The sequence below is a fragment of the Bufo bufo genome, chromosome 2 (genome assembly GCF_905171765.1).
Source record: "Bufo bufo chromosome 2, aBufBuf1.1, whole genome shotgun sequence".
NCBI lineage: Eukaryota > Metazoa > Chordata > Amphibia > Anura > Bufonidae > Bufo > Bufo bufo.
In genome coordinates, this window is record NC_053390.1 from 231,480,137 (window position 1) to 231,501,229 (window position 21,093).

Genomic DNA, 21,093 nt, shown 5'->3' on the forward strand with positions numbered 1-21,093 from the left:
TCTTCAATATATGTTGAGGCTGCCTGTAGCTAGATTGTCCTCCACCATGTGCAAAGGTGCCCAATAAGCCTTAAAGGGGTTATCCCACTTCGCCTTTTCATACTTACCTGCTGCCACCGCGCCGTTCACTTCCTGGATTCTGGCTGGGGGCGGGCTTCATCTTGATTGAAGTCTTCTCCTGGCCGGGCCGCGCGCTGGACTGAAAGCGCACGCTGCCGCGCATGCGCCATGTGACTTATTTCTGGCCAGTATGGTACAGAGCCGGCGTGCGCGTTCGCAGCTCTGTACTATTCTGGCCGGGAAGAAGTCACAGTCGCGCATGCGCGGCAGCGTGCGCGTTCAGGACAGCGAGCAGCCCAGCCGGGAGAAAAGAAGGAGTCTTCTGAGCAAGCGCGACCATCGGGATTCTGGAGAAGAGCGGTGGCCGTAACCAGGGGAGACCGAGTCACAACAATAAGGTAAGTGGGGATGAATTTTCTCCTAAACGGTGGGAATTTGTTAATCAAGTATATTTACAAAAATGATCACTGTCAAATCATTAACTGATTTAACAGTGATCATTATGATGGGATAACCCCTTTAAGTAGTGGCTGTTATCACCGATGTCTCTCTTTAGCTTGGTCTTCTTCCAGGGACAAAAACACTATCCTCTGGTTGTAGGATGTAGGAACTAAGAGGATCACAGAAGGAAAACGCTCTCCTGCGCCTCATACCTTGGCTCTACCTCATATCTGCATCTGACTTCACCCACTAATCTGTGGTGTGTAGCCTCAGCTTAACAACTGGCTCTGCTCCTCTCATCTCTCCTAATCTCCTAATCTATAATCTTTATCTACACTCCCTAGGCCTGACCTAAGTATTTATATAACCTAAGTACTATCCCCATCTAGTGGTGAGATGTATAAATTACACCAGACCAGCCTATGAACAGGGATACAACAGGTGTTGTAATACAAAATGAGAAGAATAGGACCTGTTATATTTTTTTCTTGCAGGGCTACGGAACGGAGCAACGGATGAGGACAGCACACGAGTGCTGTCCGCATCTTTTGCGGCCCCATTGAAGTGAATGGGTCCGCATCCGAGCCGCCAAAACTGCGGCTCGGATGCGGACCAAAACAACGGCCGTGTGCATGAGGCCTTAAGTTATTTTAAGTTATTAATTCATGGATTATTAATTTATAAGGTCTAATGGGCATTTCTGTAATTGTATATATATATATATATATATATATATATATATACAGTATATATATATATATATATATATATATATATATATATACAATTTTGTTAAACATTTTCTGCAGTGTATACTACTTGTTCATCTTTTTATACAGTATAGCATGATGAATAAAGCCCAGCTCCTGGTCAACCCTTAAGATGATATCCAGTCTGAAGTCCAGAATTAATGTTATTCCTTTTCAGTCGTTCATTACAAATGCTATACCTACAGGTGTTGAGGAAGGTCTCTACATTTTTTGTGTTCATTGAACTTTTCAGTCTTTGAAAACCCATTTCCTTCAAACACTTCCCATAGAAATATTCCAGCTGTACAATGCAGTGATTAATTGCACAGAAAGGAGCCAGAGGAAGCTTAAGAAGTGGCTATTGAGCTTTGATATATCACAGTTTCCCTAGAAATTCCTGTTAATATTAACAGAATATTCTCACCAAACGAGTGCTGCAAATCTGTGCATGCCAATCTGCCTATGTGACTGTAGCTATGTGCTGTATATTACAGTGGTTTTAACATATTTGCTTCTAAAGAATAGAGAAATATAGAGGTAGTGGATAAAGGCTTTGTCATTTTCTTTTATTTTGCACCCAATTGGTAGAAGCATTGCTGGGAAAGGATCCATAGAACTATCAATAAACTGTTAAGGGACCCTCTGCTCTTCATATATTTACTTTAATAATGATGTCTTTTCTATTACAGGCTCATGGGAATTACACACGGCCACAGGTTCATCCAGGTAAGCACTATTCTTTTTCTGTTATCACAACTCAAGAAGTGAAGAGTTGGAATTCAAGGTTTATGTGATTAAGCCTAAAGGAGCTCACACATATTGTCCACCAAACAGCAGGACCAGCCTGGGGGAAGAATTAGGCTAGTTGCACATTAGCGCTGGCAATCCGGCACGCTGTTCTCTTTGTGCAGCAGTTTTCTTACGGATGACTGTTGGCATATTTGCTCGGGTGCAGTCGTATCTCGACTGGTCCCCATTAGAGTGATTAGTGCTGGATGGAGCCCTACAAACCTCTGTCAATGCCGTAGTGCTGGAACAGCCTGCCGGATCGCCGGCGCTAGTGTGCCACTAGTCTTAGATTTTAGAATTTTAACACCTGATCCTTTTTTTCCTCATGAGATAAGCTACCATCAGATATGTCTGGCAGTGGCTTTCTTCTCTCTCTGCATTGAAAACACATACATGCTTGGCCAAGTAGATCTGACCACGTATGTGTAATAGGAGAGTCAGAAGAGATAGCTGTCTATCAAACAAGCCTTTGGCCAACAGATATTGAAGATATATGGACACCGTTGTATTCCTATCTAAATGGATTTTGTAGATAGAAGTAGAAAGCGAATGGTAATAAATAAAAATAATCAGTTCTCCAATCCTCTGCTGATCCAGTGCAGAAGCTCCGGTGTTCCCCACAGTTCATGTTTGCAAGCAGCTGGCATGTGACTGCTGCAGCCAATCAGTGGCCTCAGCAATCATATGCTGTAGTACAGCATGTTTCTGCTGAGACCAGTGATTGGATTGTTCATTATGATTGGCCATGAGTGTGTACATGAACAAGCTCATCCAAAAATGTGGCACATGGTCTTTTCAAAAACACTTTATTGTCCTTTCTAATCCCAGGAACAAGTTATTGATGAAGAAAGTAAAACAACTAACCCAGAAGGTGCCACCAGGAATGTGTTTTATGTCCTAATGGCACCTGTTAATTGGCTAAAACAGTTGTAATTTCCCTTTACTACAAACTATAATCTGTTGTTTCTAGCCACCTTGTCCTAGTGCTTATGCAATAGTAGATCTTAAAAAAGAGTTAATTTAGACATTTTAAGCTTATGCTGAATCCTCAACAGTAGAGTTATCTGCAACTATAACATTTTGTCCTGGACGGTATTGCACGTGTAGTGGGCCATAAAATACTGTATGTGCTGATTCCTTCTCTGATGCATGCAAGATTAACTTCTGGTTCCAGACCATACAGAGTCTGTGAACTTGAAAATGTGCTAAATGTGTCACATTTAACTGAAAAGAGAAAAGTGATTAGCAAATTGACTCACTGTCCCTCAAAGTCAAAAACACATTACACTGAATATTGTTTGTTGTCAGTATGAACCTCTCTACTCTATCCCTTCCTCAATAAACCCTAAGGTCCCCAACTTTAAAGGGTTTTTCTAGGAGTACAATATTGATGACCTATCCTAAGGGTAGGCCATCAATATTAGATTGGTGGGGGTCCAACTCTTGGCACCCCTGTTGATCAGCTGCTTTAAGAGGCCACAGCGCTCACTGGAGCTCCTCACAGCATACCAAGCATAGTGCCATACATACTGAAGATAGGTCATCAATACTGTACTTTCAGAAAACCCCTTTAAGTCCCAAAATTATTGTGGTAGATGCCACACTTTAGTAAACATTTCCAAACCTAAACTGGTGCTCACCTACATCCACCTTCTGGCCTTGCATTAGGCCAAGTGCACCTTCCTGCCAAGACTGTCCCCCTCCCGGTCTCCTTTAGACCATAGCCAACTTTCTCAAACTAAAGCGGTCAGACAGTGTGTAAATTCTGCTTCTCTTTCAGACACTGGCTAAGTTCTGGCGGATTATTTCCACACATCCTATTTTCCCACCCCTAAATAACACTTATTTGTGAGACATTGAACTAGCACCATCTTTTCTAACAGACTATTGACCATGAATGCCCCCTACAATTCAGTGCTAGATTTCGTTATCAGAGTTCTGTTAATCATAGATATGAAATTGTCGGGAAGTCTTTAAGGGATTTCTCTGGTCTGGATAGGTCATCAATATCAGATCGGCGGGGCCCGATACCCGCCACCCCGCCAGTCAGCTGTATGAAGGGAAGGTGCGTGCAGTAAGCATGTGCAGTCTCCTGTCTCTCTTCCTGCTTACTGCTATTATGTCTATGGTGAGCAAGAAGAGAGAGCGGAGATGGCATGTGCACACTGTGAGCGCCGTCTCCTCATACAGCTGATCGACAGGGGTGTCGGGTGTCAGACCCCCACCGATCTGATATTGATGATCTATCCCGATGATAGGTCATAAATATTAAAAGCCCGGAAACCCCTTTAAAATCCTATAGAGTATATTGGATGATGTGCTCTGGTTTATGTTCTGGGTGTGTTATGTCTAGTTTGGTGTTCCATGTCTGGTCTGTTTGGTGTTTGTAGTCCGGCATGGTTGCTAGACATTTCCTGTGTCTGTGCCTTCGGTGAGAGGTTTCCTGGGTTCCCGGGGGGGCAGGAGCAGCTCTGCCTGGTGTCGCCATGCATCCTGTCCACATAGGGGTCCAGGGGTAGTTATTGGTGTTGGTGTTCCACCCTGTTGCTGTGGAAGGTAAGTGCTTGTTGTTCCGGTGTGTTGTTGTATCACTGGGTTCTTACCTGCCGATCCAGTTGCTGTTCACTGTCTTCCCTTATCTTTGCTGCTAGGCCTGTGGAGACTCCTGTTCATCCGTGTTGTGGAGGAAGAGGTCGTCTCTAATTCCTGGGATCATCAGGGGGACTCAGGGTCCGAGGTTCCTGTGTATGAGCCCTCCTACTATCTGGGTCCACTCATATGGTTAGGAGTTAGGCCTCTTTCACACGGGCGTTGCTGGTGCATTGTAGGAAAAAGATGCAGGTGCGTTGCGGGAAAATGCGTGACTTTTTACGCGCAAGTGCAAAGCATTTTAATGAGAAAAATCATCATGTTTGGTACCCAGACCTGAACCCGGACTTCTTCACAGAAGTTCGGGTTTGGGATCGGTGTTGTGTAGATTTTTATTATTTTCCCTTATAACATGGTTATAAGGGAAAATAATAGCATTCTTAATACAGAATGCTAAGTAAATTAGAGATGGAGGGATTAAAAAAAAATAATATTAAAATTATACTCACCTCATCCACTTGTTCGCGCAGCCCGGCATGTCTTCTTTCTTCTTCTTTGAGGACCTGGGAGGAAAAAGACCTTTGGTGACGTCACTTCGCTCATCACATGGTCCATCGGGTCCCATCCCGATCGTCACCTAGCAACCATGTGTGAAAATTGCACCGCATCCACACTTGCTTGCAGATGCTTGCGATTTTCACCCAGCCCCATTCACTTCTATGGGGCCTGTGTTGCGTAAAAAACGCATAATATAGAGGATGCTGCGATTTTCACGCAACGCATCACCGCTCATCTGCACAGCCCCATTGAAATTAATGGGTCCGGATTCAGTGCGGGTACAATGCGTTCACCTCGCGCATTGCACCTGCGAGGAAAACACGCCCGTGTAAAGGAGGCCTTAGGCTGGGTTCACACTTGAGCGTTTTACAGCGCGTTCAAACGCGCTGTAAAACGCTCAACACATGAAAACCAATGCTTCCCTATGGCCCTGGTTCTCACTTGAGCGTTTTACAGCGCGTTTGAACGCGCTGAAAAACGCCCTACGCTCAAACAAGTTCTTGAGCTTCTTTGGGGCGTTTTGACGCGCGTTTGTGGCCATAGGACACTGCAGTCAATCACACAAACGCGCGTCAAACGCGCGTTTACTATTGCAAAAAACGCGCGACAAAAATGCGCGTTAAACGCGCATATAAAATACGCTCAGGTCTGAACCCAGCCTCAGGGCTAGGATCAGGGTTGCAATAGGAGGTGTCCTGCTCCCTTATCCCAGTATCAAGGCATAGTTTCAACTCACGCTTCCCATCGGTGTTCCCCCACACCGCACCGTTACAGTAGGTTGCTAGGAAACAGCTTCCTGAAAACTCTCAAAAAAGTAGAAGTAAAATCAATATATATATATATATATATATGTATATTTTTTATAAACTTATGTAAAAATCCAGCAGTATTTTAATGTTATCATAAAGCACAGTTCATGCCTTGTGAGGGGAAGTTATTAACATCTGTGCCTGTTTACTGCCAGTAAATGTTAAAGCAAGAGATATTATATAATACAGTACGGATCCTGCTGCTCTTATAGTGGATGTTATCTAAGGTATCAAATAAGACGTCTGAGATGAGAAATTGCTAAGGAAATAAGAAAAGAATCAGGTTATTCTTGTCTATTGCCAAAATGCTACTTCAGCTGTGCGCGGGGTTGTTGTTATGGCCTGCCGTACGTACGTCAAGGACAAGTACAGTCACAATTACTGAAGAAAGCCATTTCCTTTTTTAAGACAAAATAATACAGTTTTATGTGGCCATTATGTCACGTCTCTAATGGTAAATATAAAAGCCTCTACTTCCAGTGCATCCTTTTAGGATTCTGGCTGTGCAATCCGCTATCACTTATTATAAGATCTGGCATCTGTAAAGGGCCCACTGAGAATCCTGAAACAAGTTATATCCGTCGTACAGGTCTATACAGCAAGTTTTTTAACCTGTTTATTTTGTTTTATGTAGGAAATCTGGACTACACGGAAGTCATCTTTTATGCAAACTTACAATAACTGTCCTGTCACGAGAAAGTGAGGTTTAAAATTAGGATACTTATAAGATGCCTATGAAGGGTTAACCTAGCATCCCTTGTATGCCCATCAAGTCAGTTCTGGGGTACCATTCATTCACTTCATAGTCCTAAAAACTGATGAACGGAGACTGCTGACTGACACGATTCTCTTTTTGACACATTGCTTGTAGCTCTTAAAGGGGTTGTCCAATCTCACGTTTCTACAGCGAGATGGGACACATCTCCAGTGGCTGGGCCTAAGGAAACTGCCTATTGTTGAGTGCAAAATCACTGAAGCCCGCGCACCCCGTCAAGGTCTCTCAATGTGGCACAGGACCTAACGCTAACCTACCTATCCCGTATGGGTAGTTACTGATAGGAGCATAAGGTCCGACACACAGCCAGCAGCTCCCAGTTACCTCCAGCGTGAAACCACACATACAATGGGAGGAGGCTGCGAGTCCCACCTATGACTGGCTCATGTGATGCAGGCTGCCCAGGTGCACCTAAATATTACCCATAGATCAAAATCAAGGCATATTCAAACCTGAGGTTGCCCCACCTCTAGGCATACATATACATACAAAATCACAGAATTCTGTGATTTTGCTAGTGTTGAGTAGACTTCAATCCGGGAAAATTCGATTCACAACCAAGCCGTTTTTCCTCGTCCTTCGTGGTAGTGAATCGATTTTCCGTGAATCGGGGTAAAAAATTTTAAAAATCATATTCACCTCCTCCATTTGATCGCAAAGAGCCGGCCGCCACCATCTTGATTGAAGATCTCGCACAAAATGTTGTGCGCGGTGATGCATGATATCACCATGTCATCATAGGCAGCGTGAGATTTCACGCTAGATCTTCAATCAAGATGTCAGCGTCTGGCTCTTTGCAATCAAACGGAGGATGTAAGTATGATTTTAAAAAAAAATTTACACTGTATTATTACTGTCAGATGCCGCGATCAGCTATGAACGTGGCATCTGAGGGGTACAATGACTGGGGGAGGCACAATGTGCTTTGTGACGAAGTAGTCTATCACAAGCCAAATATTTTTCTAAAATTCGGCAAAGCAGCTGAATTGAATTTTATCTCTAGAACTCCACTGTCCCCATAGCTTCCATTGTGAATGCAAGTAGGGATGAGCAAATCGACTTCGGATGAAACATAAAACTTGGGACCGAACCCGAGTTTGGGAAATGTTTTTTTACAGTACAAATTAATTTATGAAGTTATTACCCGAAGTCTTGTGAGACTTTATGAAGCATTACATTGGCTCATTGGAGCCAATACATTCTAATACTGTATAGTATTGGAATGAGGTTTTATGCGAATCGACTTCGGATATTTCATCCGAAGTCGATTGGCTCATCCCTAAATGGGAGCTACGCAAGCTAGGATTGTTCTGTAACTCCAAAGACATACTGATAGGGAACTTAGATTGTGAGCCCCATTGGGGACAGATGGATGCTAATGTCTGCAAAGGGCTGCGAAATATAGTAGCGCTATATAAGTGCATAAAATAAATACATAAATAACTTGGGAGTTACGGAAGCCGAGTAGCTTGTCCTGTTGTGCTGTTTACATAACTCCCATTCACTGATATGGGAGTTACGGAAACAGCAGAGTGCTGGCCCGCTTGCGCAGTTTCCTTAGTCATTGCTTAGTCCCATTTAGCTGTAGAAATGAAGAACTGTGGGGAAAGAGAACATATCCCGCTAGCAAATGCTATATTTTAACGCTAATGTGAAAATATCCTTGCTTACTTTTCAATAGTCCATTGTAGATACGCCTGTTCATTTATGTTGTTTGCATTTCATATTTAATATGTATTCATGTGAACAGCGCTCCGTTCACTAGCGCTTACAAATACATTTTTATTATAATATTTTTACAAAAATATATTCATGGGATTGATACCCCCTACTCAAATAATTCACAGTAATGGTAGCTTTTATTATTTTCTCTGAAAAAAACAAACCAAAAAAAACATTTTATCTAAATAATTGTAACAAAACAGAACAGACAGCCGTCCAAATGTGCCATTTTCAGTCCCCGCATTTATTTTATTATGAATGATTTGGTGTGCTGAGTGAAAGAGACTATATCCCCAGAAAAAGACTGCATTTAATTACAGGCCTGCTATGCAGAGCTTGCTGTGTTTTATTCATGGCAGCGGTAACATGAAACCTTATGATTAAATGAAATATGATTTCCTCAGAGAAGTGTATCAGCACATTTACAGCAGCTGCTTCTAATGTTAGTAACAAAAAAAATTACTTTTCTCAGGGTGTTTCAGGACAAAATTAGAGAAAACTGGTTCGAGAGAATTGCACTGTGCGTGTCCTAAGGCTGGGTGCACACTATTGGAGACAATGGATCCAAATAGATTGGACAACTTAGGTACAAAAAATGCCGGAGCCGTAAAACCAAACCATTTTTATTTTTTATTTATAACGCCTCAAGCACACTGCTATATTGGAGTTACATAGGTTTTTACCCCCTTTGCTACGGTGGAATACATTTTCTCCATGTACATACAGCAATATTCAAAGTGCTTGTAGGTCCATGATAATGATCCATAGGTACTAGATTTGCCTGTCACACTCGTGTGGGAGGAAAACACCACACCGAGCATAGAAGGGAAAGGGGATACCGGAATAAGGCCTGGAAACTAGGGAAGGAAGATGGACACCTCCTAGAGAAAACTCTAACGCCAGTCCTGAAAGACTACCAGTATAAACAGTCCCCAAAGGTAGGCAAGTTCATACACCGGATACCTAGAATCCTATCTCACCCTATAGGACCCTGGAACTAATGTCAGGACTGAGTCTACCTGTTCCTCCAAAGGGAAGGACGAACAGGAGTCTCCCTCAGGCCTAATGACAAACAACAGAGAAAGGCAACACACTCATATGTATATAAACAAAATAGAAAAGGGAACGGAAACACTTATCTTCAATGAAGCTTTGGTAGCACCAGGAACTCTGCCGAGAACCAAAGACAAGCTAACCACAAGTCCAACAGAAGCTATAAACCGCATAGCATAGTGGGAGCACAACAATAAATAGAGAAGGCTAAAGGGTAACTGTCATATTTTTATTTATTTGCTAGTTTATTAGAGCTAGGCATGTACACCTGAGTTAGTCTGTCAATGATTGTGAAAATATCTGTAATTACCTTATAATAACAGCTTCCATTAATGTCCTCTGTCCCTTTCCACTGCTCCCTTAAAAGACTGTTGCTAGGGCTTGTCTGTCTTCCTTTTAGTATAAACAGAAGACAGAGGGGCGGTCCTCCACACTGCATGGCTGCATTAGGCTTCAGAGTGAGGAGGCGTGTCTCTCAGTAATCCAATCTGATTGGCTGGCATGGAGCTGCTGGCTACATGGGAAGAGAGGGAAAGCAGTTTTGGCCTCAGAGAACTGGCAGAGGAGCCATCTTGAGAAGGTCCTCATATTGTAAATGTTTAAACAGCCATAACTAAGGGAAAACTCAAGGAAAACAATGGTATGTGAAGAAACTAAAGATTGCTTTATACATAATGCTGCAGCAGCAGCAGTAGTAACATATGCTAAAATAGATTTTTTGATGAAAACATGACATTTATCCTTCTTTAAATGACCACAATAGCCACACCTGGGGAAAGAAGGTGTGGCAAGCACCAGAAAAAACACAGATGTCATTTGATCCAAAAGGAAAACATGTCAGATCAAACCACGTGTTGCCAGTCTCACAAATCTCCTGCCACCTGTCACGGGAACGTCCATATGTCTCGTAACGTCCGTGACATTGCCATAGTTCAGGATCAGTGCACAACAGTGCAAAATGCATGAACCTATGGAAAGCTGTTTCAATTTTTAACTGTGAAAAATGTGTATAACCCCATTAAAGGTATTAATGTGCACATATGCAACTAAAATGGAAAAATCGCTGTAGACTACAGCAACATATAGAAAACAGCTCTATGTGTTATTTAGGTAACCCAACAAATTAAAAGTTGCAAAAAATTAAAAAAAATGTATGGTTACTGAAGATAAAAGCACTCGGGTTGTTAGGAGGTTAAATTTGTTGGCTTGGAATTTACATTTATGTCTTTGTAGCTGGCAATCAGAATTTAACATGCATTAGCAATACAGTATGTTATTGAGGGTAATGCCATACCCCATGGGTTGTTATAGCAGGACACATATTTAGCATGAAAAGCACATTGCTCAACATTTTCCATCTTTTACAAAGAGCTACTGTGTGATGATTTTATCTTATCATAGCACATAGATCAATTTCCATTTGTGACCTGGTTACAGATGAAACTTCACGTATACAAATAATACATGTGTGATGTCATAATGAGTGACTGACCTGCTCTTAACCACCGGGAGCACAGTCTCATTAATAGTTACTTGCTGACTGGATCTATACTGCCATTAATGGGGTGGCACATTTTTCCGAACTATATTGCACACAGATAGTATACACATAGTATTGTCATTGTAAAAGGATAGTTAAAGTGATGCTATTATCAAAAAGAAAATCACATATTAACAGCTTATATGTAAAGATGTATTCTATGGAATTTCTTTATTTATATATTTGTTTGCATTTTTATATTTATTTATTATTTATTTATTTTTACAAAAAACGGGTGGATGTTTATGGATATTTGAAGTCATGCCATGTATTCTACTTCCTGTTCTAGCTCTTTAACTTCCTCTTTTGTGTGGACTTTTAGTGCAGCAAACAGTCTCACTTGACTTTCTCAGTCCGACCATTCACTGTGACCAGAGAGGGAAGGAGGATAAGATACTCAATTATAGCCTCACCCATTACACTGATTAGTGCAGTGCTCCTCTGTGGACATCTTTATCTAGGCCTATCAAGAGAACAATAGAGCTCTCATACTGTTAGCCCAATTATCCTAATCTACTATTACACTAATAGATAACATCTTTCCCTCACAGCAGCAGTAAACTGACAATGAGTTAACTATCTATATAGGAGTTTTATCTGTGCTGTCTACTACAGAAGGATACTATTTTGCATTTAGACTATATTGATGTTACCCATTTGCATCCCTCAGTGTACCATAGTACATACTACACAGTACGCTTCAATGAATGTTTATAAATTGGTGATTAATGAGATTAATCCTTTTAGCACTATAGCGCTGTGGCCTCGACCATGTCCCTTTATTTGCACGCACAGTGCACTTGCAGTGGCATCTGCTGATATGACTCTATGTGATACTTTTTCTTAAAGTGATCCATCTGGTGACAGGTTCCCTTTAAAGGGGTTATCCCATGATTAATGTAAAAAATGATAATCCTATATCATATTGTACATGGCAGTCTATTTGTAACAAAGCAATCAGCCTTGTACCTCACATGGATCCAGCGATCTTCCTATTCACAGCTCCAATTGCTTTGTTAGATTTATTTCAGGCTTACAGGTCAGGGGACATGTCCTTTCTGCTGTCACATTTAATTTTCAATGGTATACTACTGCCAAAATAAAAAACGACCAAATATGTAATTAAAAAATACCCCTTTCTGAAGTAAGTGTCCCTTTAACTCATTCAAGTTACAGCAGATGAAACATGTGCAAGGTAGCACGATAATGTGCATAATGCTGTCACAATCAGAATGCCCACAGTGATGTCACATCATGCTGATAATTCACCCAGTGATGTCACAGCACAAAGTGAGAAACATAAAAGATTGACTGCAGAACCAGACCACACGGTCCATCTATCCGTGTATTATTTCCTTTTTATTTGTATCTTGGGATAAAGATATATGTCTATCCCAGGCAGGTTTAAAGGGGTTGTCCATGTTCAGAGTTGAACCCGGACATATCCCCATTTTCACCCAAGCAGCCCCCCTGACTTGAGCATAGGAGCAGTTCATGCTCCGATGCTCTCCTTTGCCCTGCGCTAAATCGCGCAGGGCAAAGGCTTTTTCAGGAGATCTGGTGATGTACCGGGCTCTCCATAGGGCTGTCAGGTGGAGGCTTCCATCCAGCAGTGAGCCTGTTGACGTCACCGGCACTGATGGGCGGGCTTTAGCGCTGCCCTAGCCTGTAAAACGGCAGTGTGTTATTGTAAATAAAAGAGCCCTTGCCCTGCGCGACAGGGAACATTTTTGTAATATACTTTATTTAGGGAAAATGTTTATTTTTAGTAGAAAACTGGGGCTGAAATGTCCCTTAGCAGCACTCTTTCAAATGAGCGTTTCTAAGGGTCATCCGTCTTCTATAGGCATAGGAGAGACTGGCTGTGCGGGAGCTTCTGTCCTTATGTGTTAACATTAAATTTACCTTACCCCTTTTTATTAAATATCATGCACGTGTACACTATCTGTAAGCTCACTGACCAGCGTGGCCAGAGCTGCTTCCCCCCTGCCCTCCGGGCTGACTAATGAAGCAGCCGCCGGGAGCGATGCCTGTGAGTGGTAAGCATACAGGGAGGCAGGGGGAAGCTGCTATACAGTATATAAAGATAGTTATGTACCTATATACTGTATAGTAGCTTCCCCCTGCCTCCCTGTACTGCCTGTAGTAAGCGCTTACCACTCACAGGCATCGCTCCCGGCGGCTGCTTCATTAATCAGCCCGGAGTGCAGAGGGGAAGCAGCTCTGGCCACGCAGAGGGGAAGTTCATATTTTATAAAAAGAGGGGAATGTAAATATACTTTATAAACACACAAGGCTGTGAGGGAGCAGGGCAGGCAGAGGCCCGCAGGCTCCCACACAGCCCATCACTCCTATTCTGATAGAAGACAAATTTGTCTTAGCAAAGCTCATTTGAAAGAGCTCTGCTAGGAGACACTTCAGCCCCAGTTTTCTACCACAAATAAATGTTTTCCCTAAATAAAATATATAAAAAAAATGCTCCCTGTTACTGTCCCTACACATTAGCAAAAAAATAAATAAAAAATGAAACAGCAGTTACACTTTAAAAGGGGGTATACATACAATATAAAACAAAAGAAGCACAAAAACAGGTAACATAAGATGGAGCTGGTAAAGAGGGGTGAGGATACTGCCTTCCAGGGCTTATAAACTACAGGAAACAATTTTTTTTAAATGAAAATAAGAAAATTGAATAATTCAGCACAAAAATAATACATGTATCAGGAATTCCTAACCAGAGATAAAAGCAAGGGCATGAATGGCACTGCAAAAGCCACATAAGCACATGCTGAGTGCCCTGGAACACAGATTATATTAAATAGGAGTAATTGTTATAACAGCCACAACATACAATCCACCACTTCCCGCATGTCTACACATCCATGAAAGTAATACATCCAACAGTTAAATAAATACAGAATACAGTGGGCAAAGCAAGACTAGAGATGGCCTTGCGGTTCGCCCGGTGGTCGTTTTGCAGCGAACTTTGCTTGTTCGCGATTCACCCAACATGTGAAGATATGGCGATGTGCGCGCACGCCATATTCTTTTGCATTATGCCGAACTTTGACACATCCATCAGGTGGGACAGGACAGCCAATTGAGACGTTTCAGCACATGGACACACCCCCAACCCTATAACAAAATCTGATCTGGCAGCCATTTTACATTATGTGTTTTGCCAGTGTAGGGAGAGATTGCACTTTGGAGCAGGGACAGGCTGTTAGGAACTTAGGGACACCAAACACTAGCTAATAGGCCACAAAAGTCCTTTTAAGGACTGGTAACATTGTGCTATCGATAGGTGTGATACGCAGAAGGGTGTGATATACTTATAATATACTTTCTAACATAGACAGTATATTATAGTGCATTTGTATACTTCCAGAAAATACTGATTGAGGCCTGCCATATATCAGCTTCCACAAAATAGCGATTGAGGTTTTCCATATACCTGCCTCCACAAAATTACTGCTTGAGGGTGATATACCAGCTTCAACTGATTGAGGCCTGCCATATATCAGCTTCCATAAAATAATGATAGAGGTTTTTCATATACCTGCGTCCACAAAATTACTTCTTGAGGGTGATATACCAGCTTCAACTAACAACTGATTGAGGCCTGCCATATATCAGCTTCCACAAAATAGTGATAAAGGTTTTCCATATACCTGCGTCCACAAAATTACTGCTTGAGGGTGATATACCAGCTTCAACTAACAACTGATTGAGGCCTGCCATATATCAGCTTCCACAAAATAGTGATAGAGGTTTTCCATATACCTGCATCCACAAAATTACTGCTTGAGGGTGATATACCAACTTCAACTAACAACTGATTGAGGCCTGCCATATATCAGCTTCCACAAAATAGTGATAGAGGTTTTCCATATACTTGCGTCCACAAAATTACTGCTTGAGGGTGATATACCAGCTTCAACTAACAACTGATTGAGGCCTGCCATATATCAGCTTCCACAAAATAATGATAGAGGTTTTCCATATACCTGCCTCCACAAAATTACTGCTTAAGAGTGATATACCAGCCTCAACTAACAACTGATTGAGGCCTGCCATATATCAGCTTCCACAAAATAGTGATAGAGGTTTTCCATATACCTGCATCCACAAAATTACTGCTTGAGGGTGATATACCAGCATTAACTAACAACTGATTGAGGCCTGCCATATCATCTTCCACAAATACTGCTCTTCTCTAGGGACTTTGGCACAGGGTCATTTTGAAAATGACAGGCAGAGGAAGAGTCAGGCCATTCCGCAGGGGTGTTAGGGGTCAGGCAGGTGCACCAGGCCGGAGCCTAAGTGGGAAGTTGGAGAAGGTGCGTGCAATTATGTCAAAGGATGCACCAGAGTTGGTTGAGTGGCTCACCCTTCTCATCCTTTGTATCTGCACCCTACTCACTCTCTGCTGTGTGCACCTCCAAAGACACCACCACCACCACCACATCCCCTCCACTAGAGTCAGAGGAATTATTTTCCCATCCATTCCCAGACCTTACCGATGCGCAGCCATTCTTGGAATCGGATGAGGAAGAAGAGGTAGCAACGACTGCCACCCAGCGGCCTGATGACAGTACCCAGATCAGCTTAAGGAGGGTGGTCCCCGCTGTTGCTGCCTACACCGAGATCTCTAATGTCAGTGGTGATGACATGTCGATGGACGTCACGTAAGTGCCCACAACAGAGGAAGAGGAAGGGAGTTCAGAGGGAGAGATGGAGCAGCAGATAGGAAGGAGAAGAAGCAGGCAGAACTCGCAGTGCACAGGAGGCAAAAAGCAGACTGCAAATGTATCTGGAGCGAGCCATCCACCATGCACGGTCACATCTTGTGCTCCTAGGACGCCGGCACATGGCTCCGTAGTGTGGGCTTTTTTTAACGTGTCATCTGCTGACAATAGTGTTGCCATCTGCAGCCTGTGCTGTCAATGAATAAGTCGCTGTAAGCCCAACAGTCACCTAGGGACTACCGCCTTAAAAAGGCACCTGGCCTCCCATCACCGAGCCCAGTAAGAGCAACGCCGTCAGAACCCGCAAAGCCACACTCCCGTCACTCCACGTCCTGTATCTTCTCCTCTCTCCTCCCATTTGTCCTCCACTCTACCCTCCACCGTGTCGTCGTCGCGTTCATCTGGCAAAAGAAGAAAGTTTGTGGCCATTGGCACACCGCAATGGAAGGTCCCCGGAAGGAAATATTTCTCCCAGAAGGCATCCCTGAACTATATGGCCACGTTCAGTGGCAAGTTAATATATCTCTGGCACACAGCGTCGGTGCCAAGATACATCTGACCACAGACACGTGGTCTAGCAAACACGGGCAGGGAAGGTACATAACTTTTTTACTGCCCACTGGGTGAACCTTCTGACGGCCATCAAGCATGTAACCAGTGGCACTCGTGTGGATTTGGTGTTACCGCCACAGATTGCATGCAGGCCTGCCTCTTCTTCTCCTCCTCCTACTCCATCCTCCGTCTTCTCCTCTGCTGACTACTCCTTTTCCACTGCTACCGCCTCTTCCGCTGCACCCCCCAAGCTCCCCAGAACCTATTCGACGTGCCAGGTGAGACGTTGCCATGCTGTGATGCGGCTGTTGTGTCTGGTAGCCAAGAGCCACACCGGTCCTGCACTGCTTTCAGCTCTGTGGTCACAGGCCGATCAGTGGCTAACCCCGCTCAATTTGACAGTTGGTAAAGTGGTGTGCGACAACGGTGCCAATCTGATGAGCGCGCTGAAACAGGGCAAAATGACACACGTGCCATGCATGGCACACGTCCTGAACTTAGTCGTGCAGAGGATGATGGTGGCTGGGGAGAGGAGGAGGAGCAAGAAGAGCAGTCTTTAAACTTTTCGGGGATCCCTGGTGTTGTCTGTGGCTGGGGGGAGGAGACCGAGCATGACATTCTCCTAGGCGATGAGCAGGAGCCAGGGTGCTCCACGGCTTCCAATTTAGTGCAAATGGGGGCTTTCATGCTCCAGTGTTTGAAGAGGGACCCCCATATAAAAAGCATAAAGGTCAAGGACCTGTACTAGGTGGCAACGTACTTAGACCCCCGGTACAAACACAAAATGGCGGACATGTTACCAGCATCACAGAGGGCTGTCAGAATTCAGCATTTCCAGGCTTTGCTGTGAGATATGCTGCATTCTGCTGTTGTGGGCACTGGCAGAGGAATTTCCACCCACAGCGAAACATGTGCGGGTACCAATCCTACTGCGCCTGCAAAAAGAGGGCGGTTTGAACATGTGTTGGTCACTTCGGATATGAGATCATTCTTGCAGCCAACCCATCGACAGCCGTCCTCCGGATCCAGCCTCAGGGAACACCTAGACCGACAGGTGTCCGACTACATCGGGTTAACGGCCGACACTCTGAGAAGCGAGGAACCCCTGGACTACTGGGTGTGCAGGCTTGACCTGTGGCCAGAGCTGGCACAATTTGCCATGGAACTGTTGACTTGACCCTCGTCGAGTTTCTTGTCCGAAAGGACGTTAGCAGAGCAGTGGGGATCGTGACCGATAACCGCACTCGCTTAGCTCACGGCAGTGTGGATCTCCTCACATTTTTTAAAATTAAGTCAACACCTGTGATGACCACGTGTAATTGAATTTCATCATGCCAGACCACACATATCCGCCACCACCCAGAACAAAGAATGGTCCTTGCCTTATGTATATACAGCGGCATAAAAGGCCTTTTATGTCAGGTAAATGCCTAATTTTGGGGCCTGTACTGGCCAACAGTTACATATTTATCCTGTGAGCGCCTAATGTACCTCCAGCCACAGAATACAAAGTTCTTTGCTGTCAGGTGAATGTCTATTGCTTAATTTTTGGGGCCTGTACTGGCCGTCAGTTACATATTTATTCTGTGACCGCCTAATGTACCTCCAGCCACAGAATCCAAAGTTCTTTGCTATCAGGTGAATGCCTATTGGCTAATTTTTGGGGCCTGTACTGGCCGGCAGTTACATATTTATCCTGTGACCACCTAATGAACCTCCAGCCACAGAATCCAAAGTTCTTTGCTATCAGGTGAATGCCTATTGCCTAATTTTTGGGGCCTGTACTGGCCGACAGTTACATTTTTTATCTCTAGCCACATAATCACACGCCTGTCTCACTCCTCTGCCTTTCTTTATGGTGGCGTATGAACAGCATTCACCATAAGGAACTATTAATGTCACAGGGTCATGTGACTGTGCCTCTGTACTGTGCCCCCCACCCCGAACTGTGCCCCTCACCCCCTACTGTGCCCCCTTATAACTTGCATTGTGCCCTCTTACCACACCCTGTGCAGTGCCCCTAGTCATTCCCTGTACTGTCCTCTTATACCCTTTTATCCGGTCACGGTATGGCGGTGTTATCCTGTCACTGTGCAGAGGTGTTATCCGGTCAATGTATGGCGGTGGTAATCAATAACTGGATGGCCATAACTGTATCCCTTTCCCTGCCTACGCCATCCTTTTTTTTACCTGGCATGAGCGGGAAAAATATGCAGATTGCTGTGCTAAGGACCTTTGCGCCACAATCTGTGTCAGAAATACGCCTAACATAGACGTATTTCTATATAATAAATTATCACCTAATTGTATTATTATTCGGGGTAGGGCTAATTTCTTTATATTATATAGATTCTAGTGTATTTTACTGTGCCCTGTATTTCCCAGTAGAAAATGATCCTTGGGAAACACAGTCCTCATCCCTGACTACCAGGACAAGGTAGCGCTCTGTCAGTACATGGCGGCCTCCCCTCTCCGCCACGCTGCTCCGCTGTGTACTGGTGCTTATTCTGACACTAGGGCTGGGTGCACATCCTATTTTTGCCATCCATTTAATGCATACCAAAAATGTATGCGTTAACAGATGCCTCAGACAGATGCCGTACAGTGGCATCCGTTCACCATACAGTTCCATGGTTTTATGCTAACGTATGCATTTTTTTTATGGACTCTGGATGATACAAAAACGTGGAGTGCTGCACATTTGTGTACATCAAACTGATAGGAAATAAAATTTCTCTAGGCTCCAGCAGGGCACATTTTTGAGAGTTTCCTTTAAGACGCATAAAAATGGCCCCTGATTAAAATACATATTTTTTGTGGGAATTTTTGCCAATGATCCCTCTCTGGTATATCACTGTCCATGTGGTGGGACTATTTGTGTACTTCTAGTAAGTGCTTGCTGGCTGCAAATATGACCTGAAGGTTTTTCAGGTTCGCCTGCCATTAAACTGAATGGGGCCCGCCGCGAATGCGCGGTTCATGAACATTTGATCGTGAACGCGCATTTGCGTTTGCGAATCGACCCGGCCGATGTTCGTCCATCACTACGCAAGACACAATCAGTAATAAATACCTCCCGGAGAAATAATCTTATAGGAGTTCTTCCCCCCTTTCTCTATCTTTGATGCAATTATTATTATAGGTTTTGGCACGTATTGTGTTGATTAGATTGATGATTGATGACTACTGGAGATAAAAAAATGTAGATGTGAATGACACTTTTAAAATGCGCAAGATTTATCACAGTGGCTGATGCTGGATATTAAATCTGGTACAGTATCTGGTCTAACTTTAAGCTTCCAATTTGTTGGCTTAGTGTACACAATAAATTAGCCATTTTTTGGCATAATGATGCATTTTAGACACATCACTTTTCTGCAAATTCACACCTCCACCCCCTACTTTCCAGATGAGATGTAAAAAGTGTGTAATAAATGGTGCAAGGCATGTATGCCAGTTTTTTTTTTTAGAAAATTGTGCCAGAATTCTGGCACATTTTTAAGAGTAAATGTGCCCCATTATATCCTCTGGGGCCGACCTTTGTGTATATATTTCTCCCCTTGTTTCTCAGCTGTGTTGTCCTTTAAATGTTGATTGTATGAACCAGAGTCCTTTTCTTTTAACAATCCCCTACTTCCTTCTTCATGTATTCTTCGATCTATACAACTTTTTTTATTGCACCAATAAACTTGCCATAAAATATAGCAATGTTGTAAATCTTGATTAGAAATCTCCTACTGTTGGATGTTCGGCATTTGTCCCCTACTTTTTGCTAACCTCCAAAATGCACAATAGCAAGATGTAAAGGACAAATGGTCTGACTGCAGAAGGTTACGTTTTTTAGGACAGAAAAGCTATACATTTTTGCACAAGCCCTGATTTGCACAAAGTTAGTAACAAAGTTATTGCCCATTAACCTGCCTACAGTATATCACATCTGTAAAAACCTTGCAGTATTGGACGGGGCCTATGTGACCGCACAGATTTAAGATTACTTAGGTGCAAGTTGCACCTGAAATCAATGTCAGCCCCTAGCTGGCATAGATTTAAGATTCTGGTGCATGGACTTGTCGAGGTGTGCCGAAATTATTAAGAGGGATGCGTCTCTTTATATAATTGGTGTATCTCACACCAAAAGATACCGGTAAGTTTCCCCCATGGTGTATAACAGCATTAACATTTTTGTATGTTTTTGTGTGATATATACAGTATATATATTTGCCATTTGTTCTTAATGAGTTATTTTAGAAAAAAATGGTTGCCATACTATACAAACTCCTTTATGTCAGCTGAACACTTATTTAAATTGTCCATAAATTGTAAAGACATTACACCATGCATAGTTTATACCTTTATTTCTATGAGATGGCTGCAGAGCCTTGTAATTACTAAGAGACCTAGACTGATGGACAATACTGATGGGAATATTTTGAACTTTAAAGAGGACCTGTCACCACTCCTGACATGCCTGTTTTAATAGCTGTACGCATTCTCCATGTAATAACAATCCTGGAACATCTAGTCTTATGTCTGTATGTTGTGCCATTCCTTTATTATTTCTTCTATAAGTTATGAATGAATTACTAGCAGTCTGCAATAAGGGTAGTGAGGGGAGGTAACCAGTTGGGGGGGGGGGGGGGTGTCCCTGCACAGTCACACTCTATCCAATCAGTGCTGCCATGGTCAGACTGTGCAGGTACACACCTCC

General features: G+C 43.2%; 1 protein-coding gene across 2 annotated transcripts in view; it reads left to right on the forward strand.

Annotated features, from left to right (window-relative positions):
- The window catches only part of ADGRD1 (adhesion G protein-coupled receptor D1), a 957,528-nt gene that overhangs the window by 15,861 nt on the left and 920,574 nt on the right, over nt 1-21,093 (forward strand). For both annotated transcript variants that reach the window (XM_040416257.1, XM_040416258.1), the window contains exon 2: nt 1,940-1,976. In XM_040416257.1, coding sequence (XP_040272191.1) covers nt 1,940-1,976 — 37 coding nt within the window. The remainder of the gene's footprint in view (nt 1-1,939; nt 1,977-21,093) is intronic.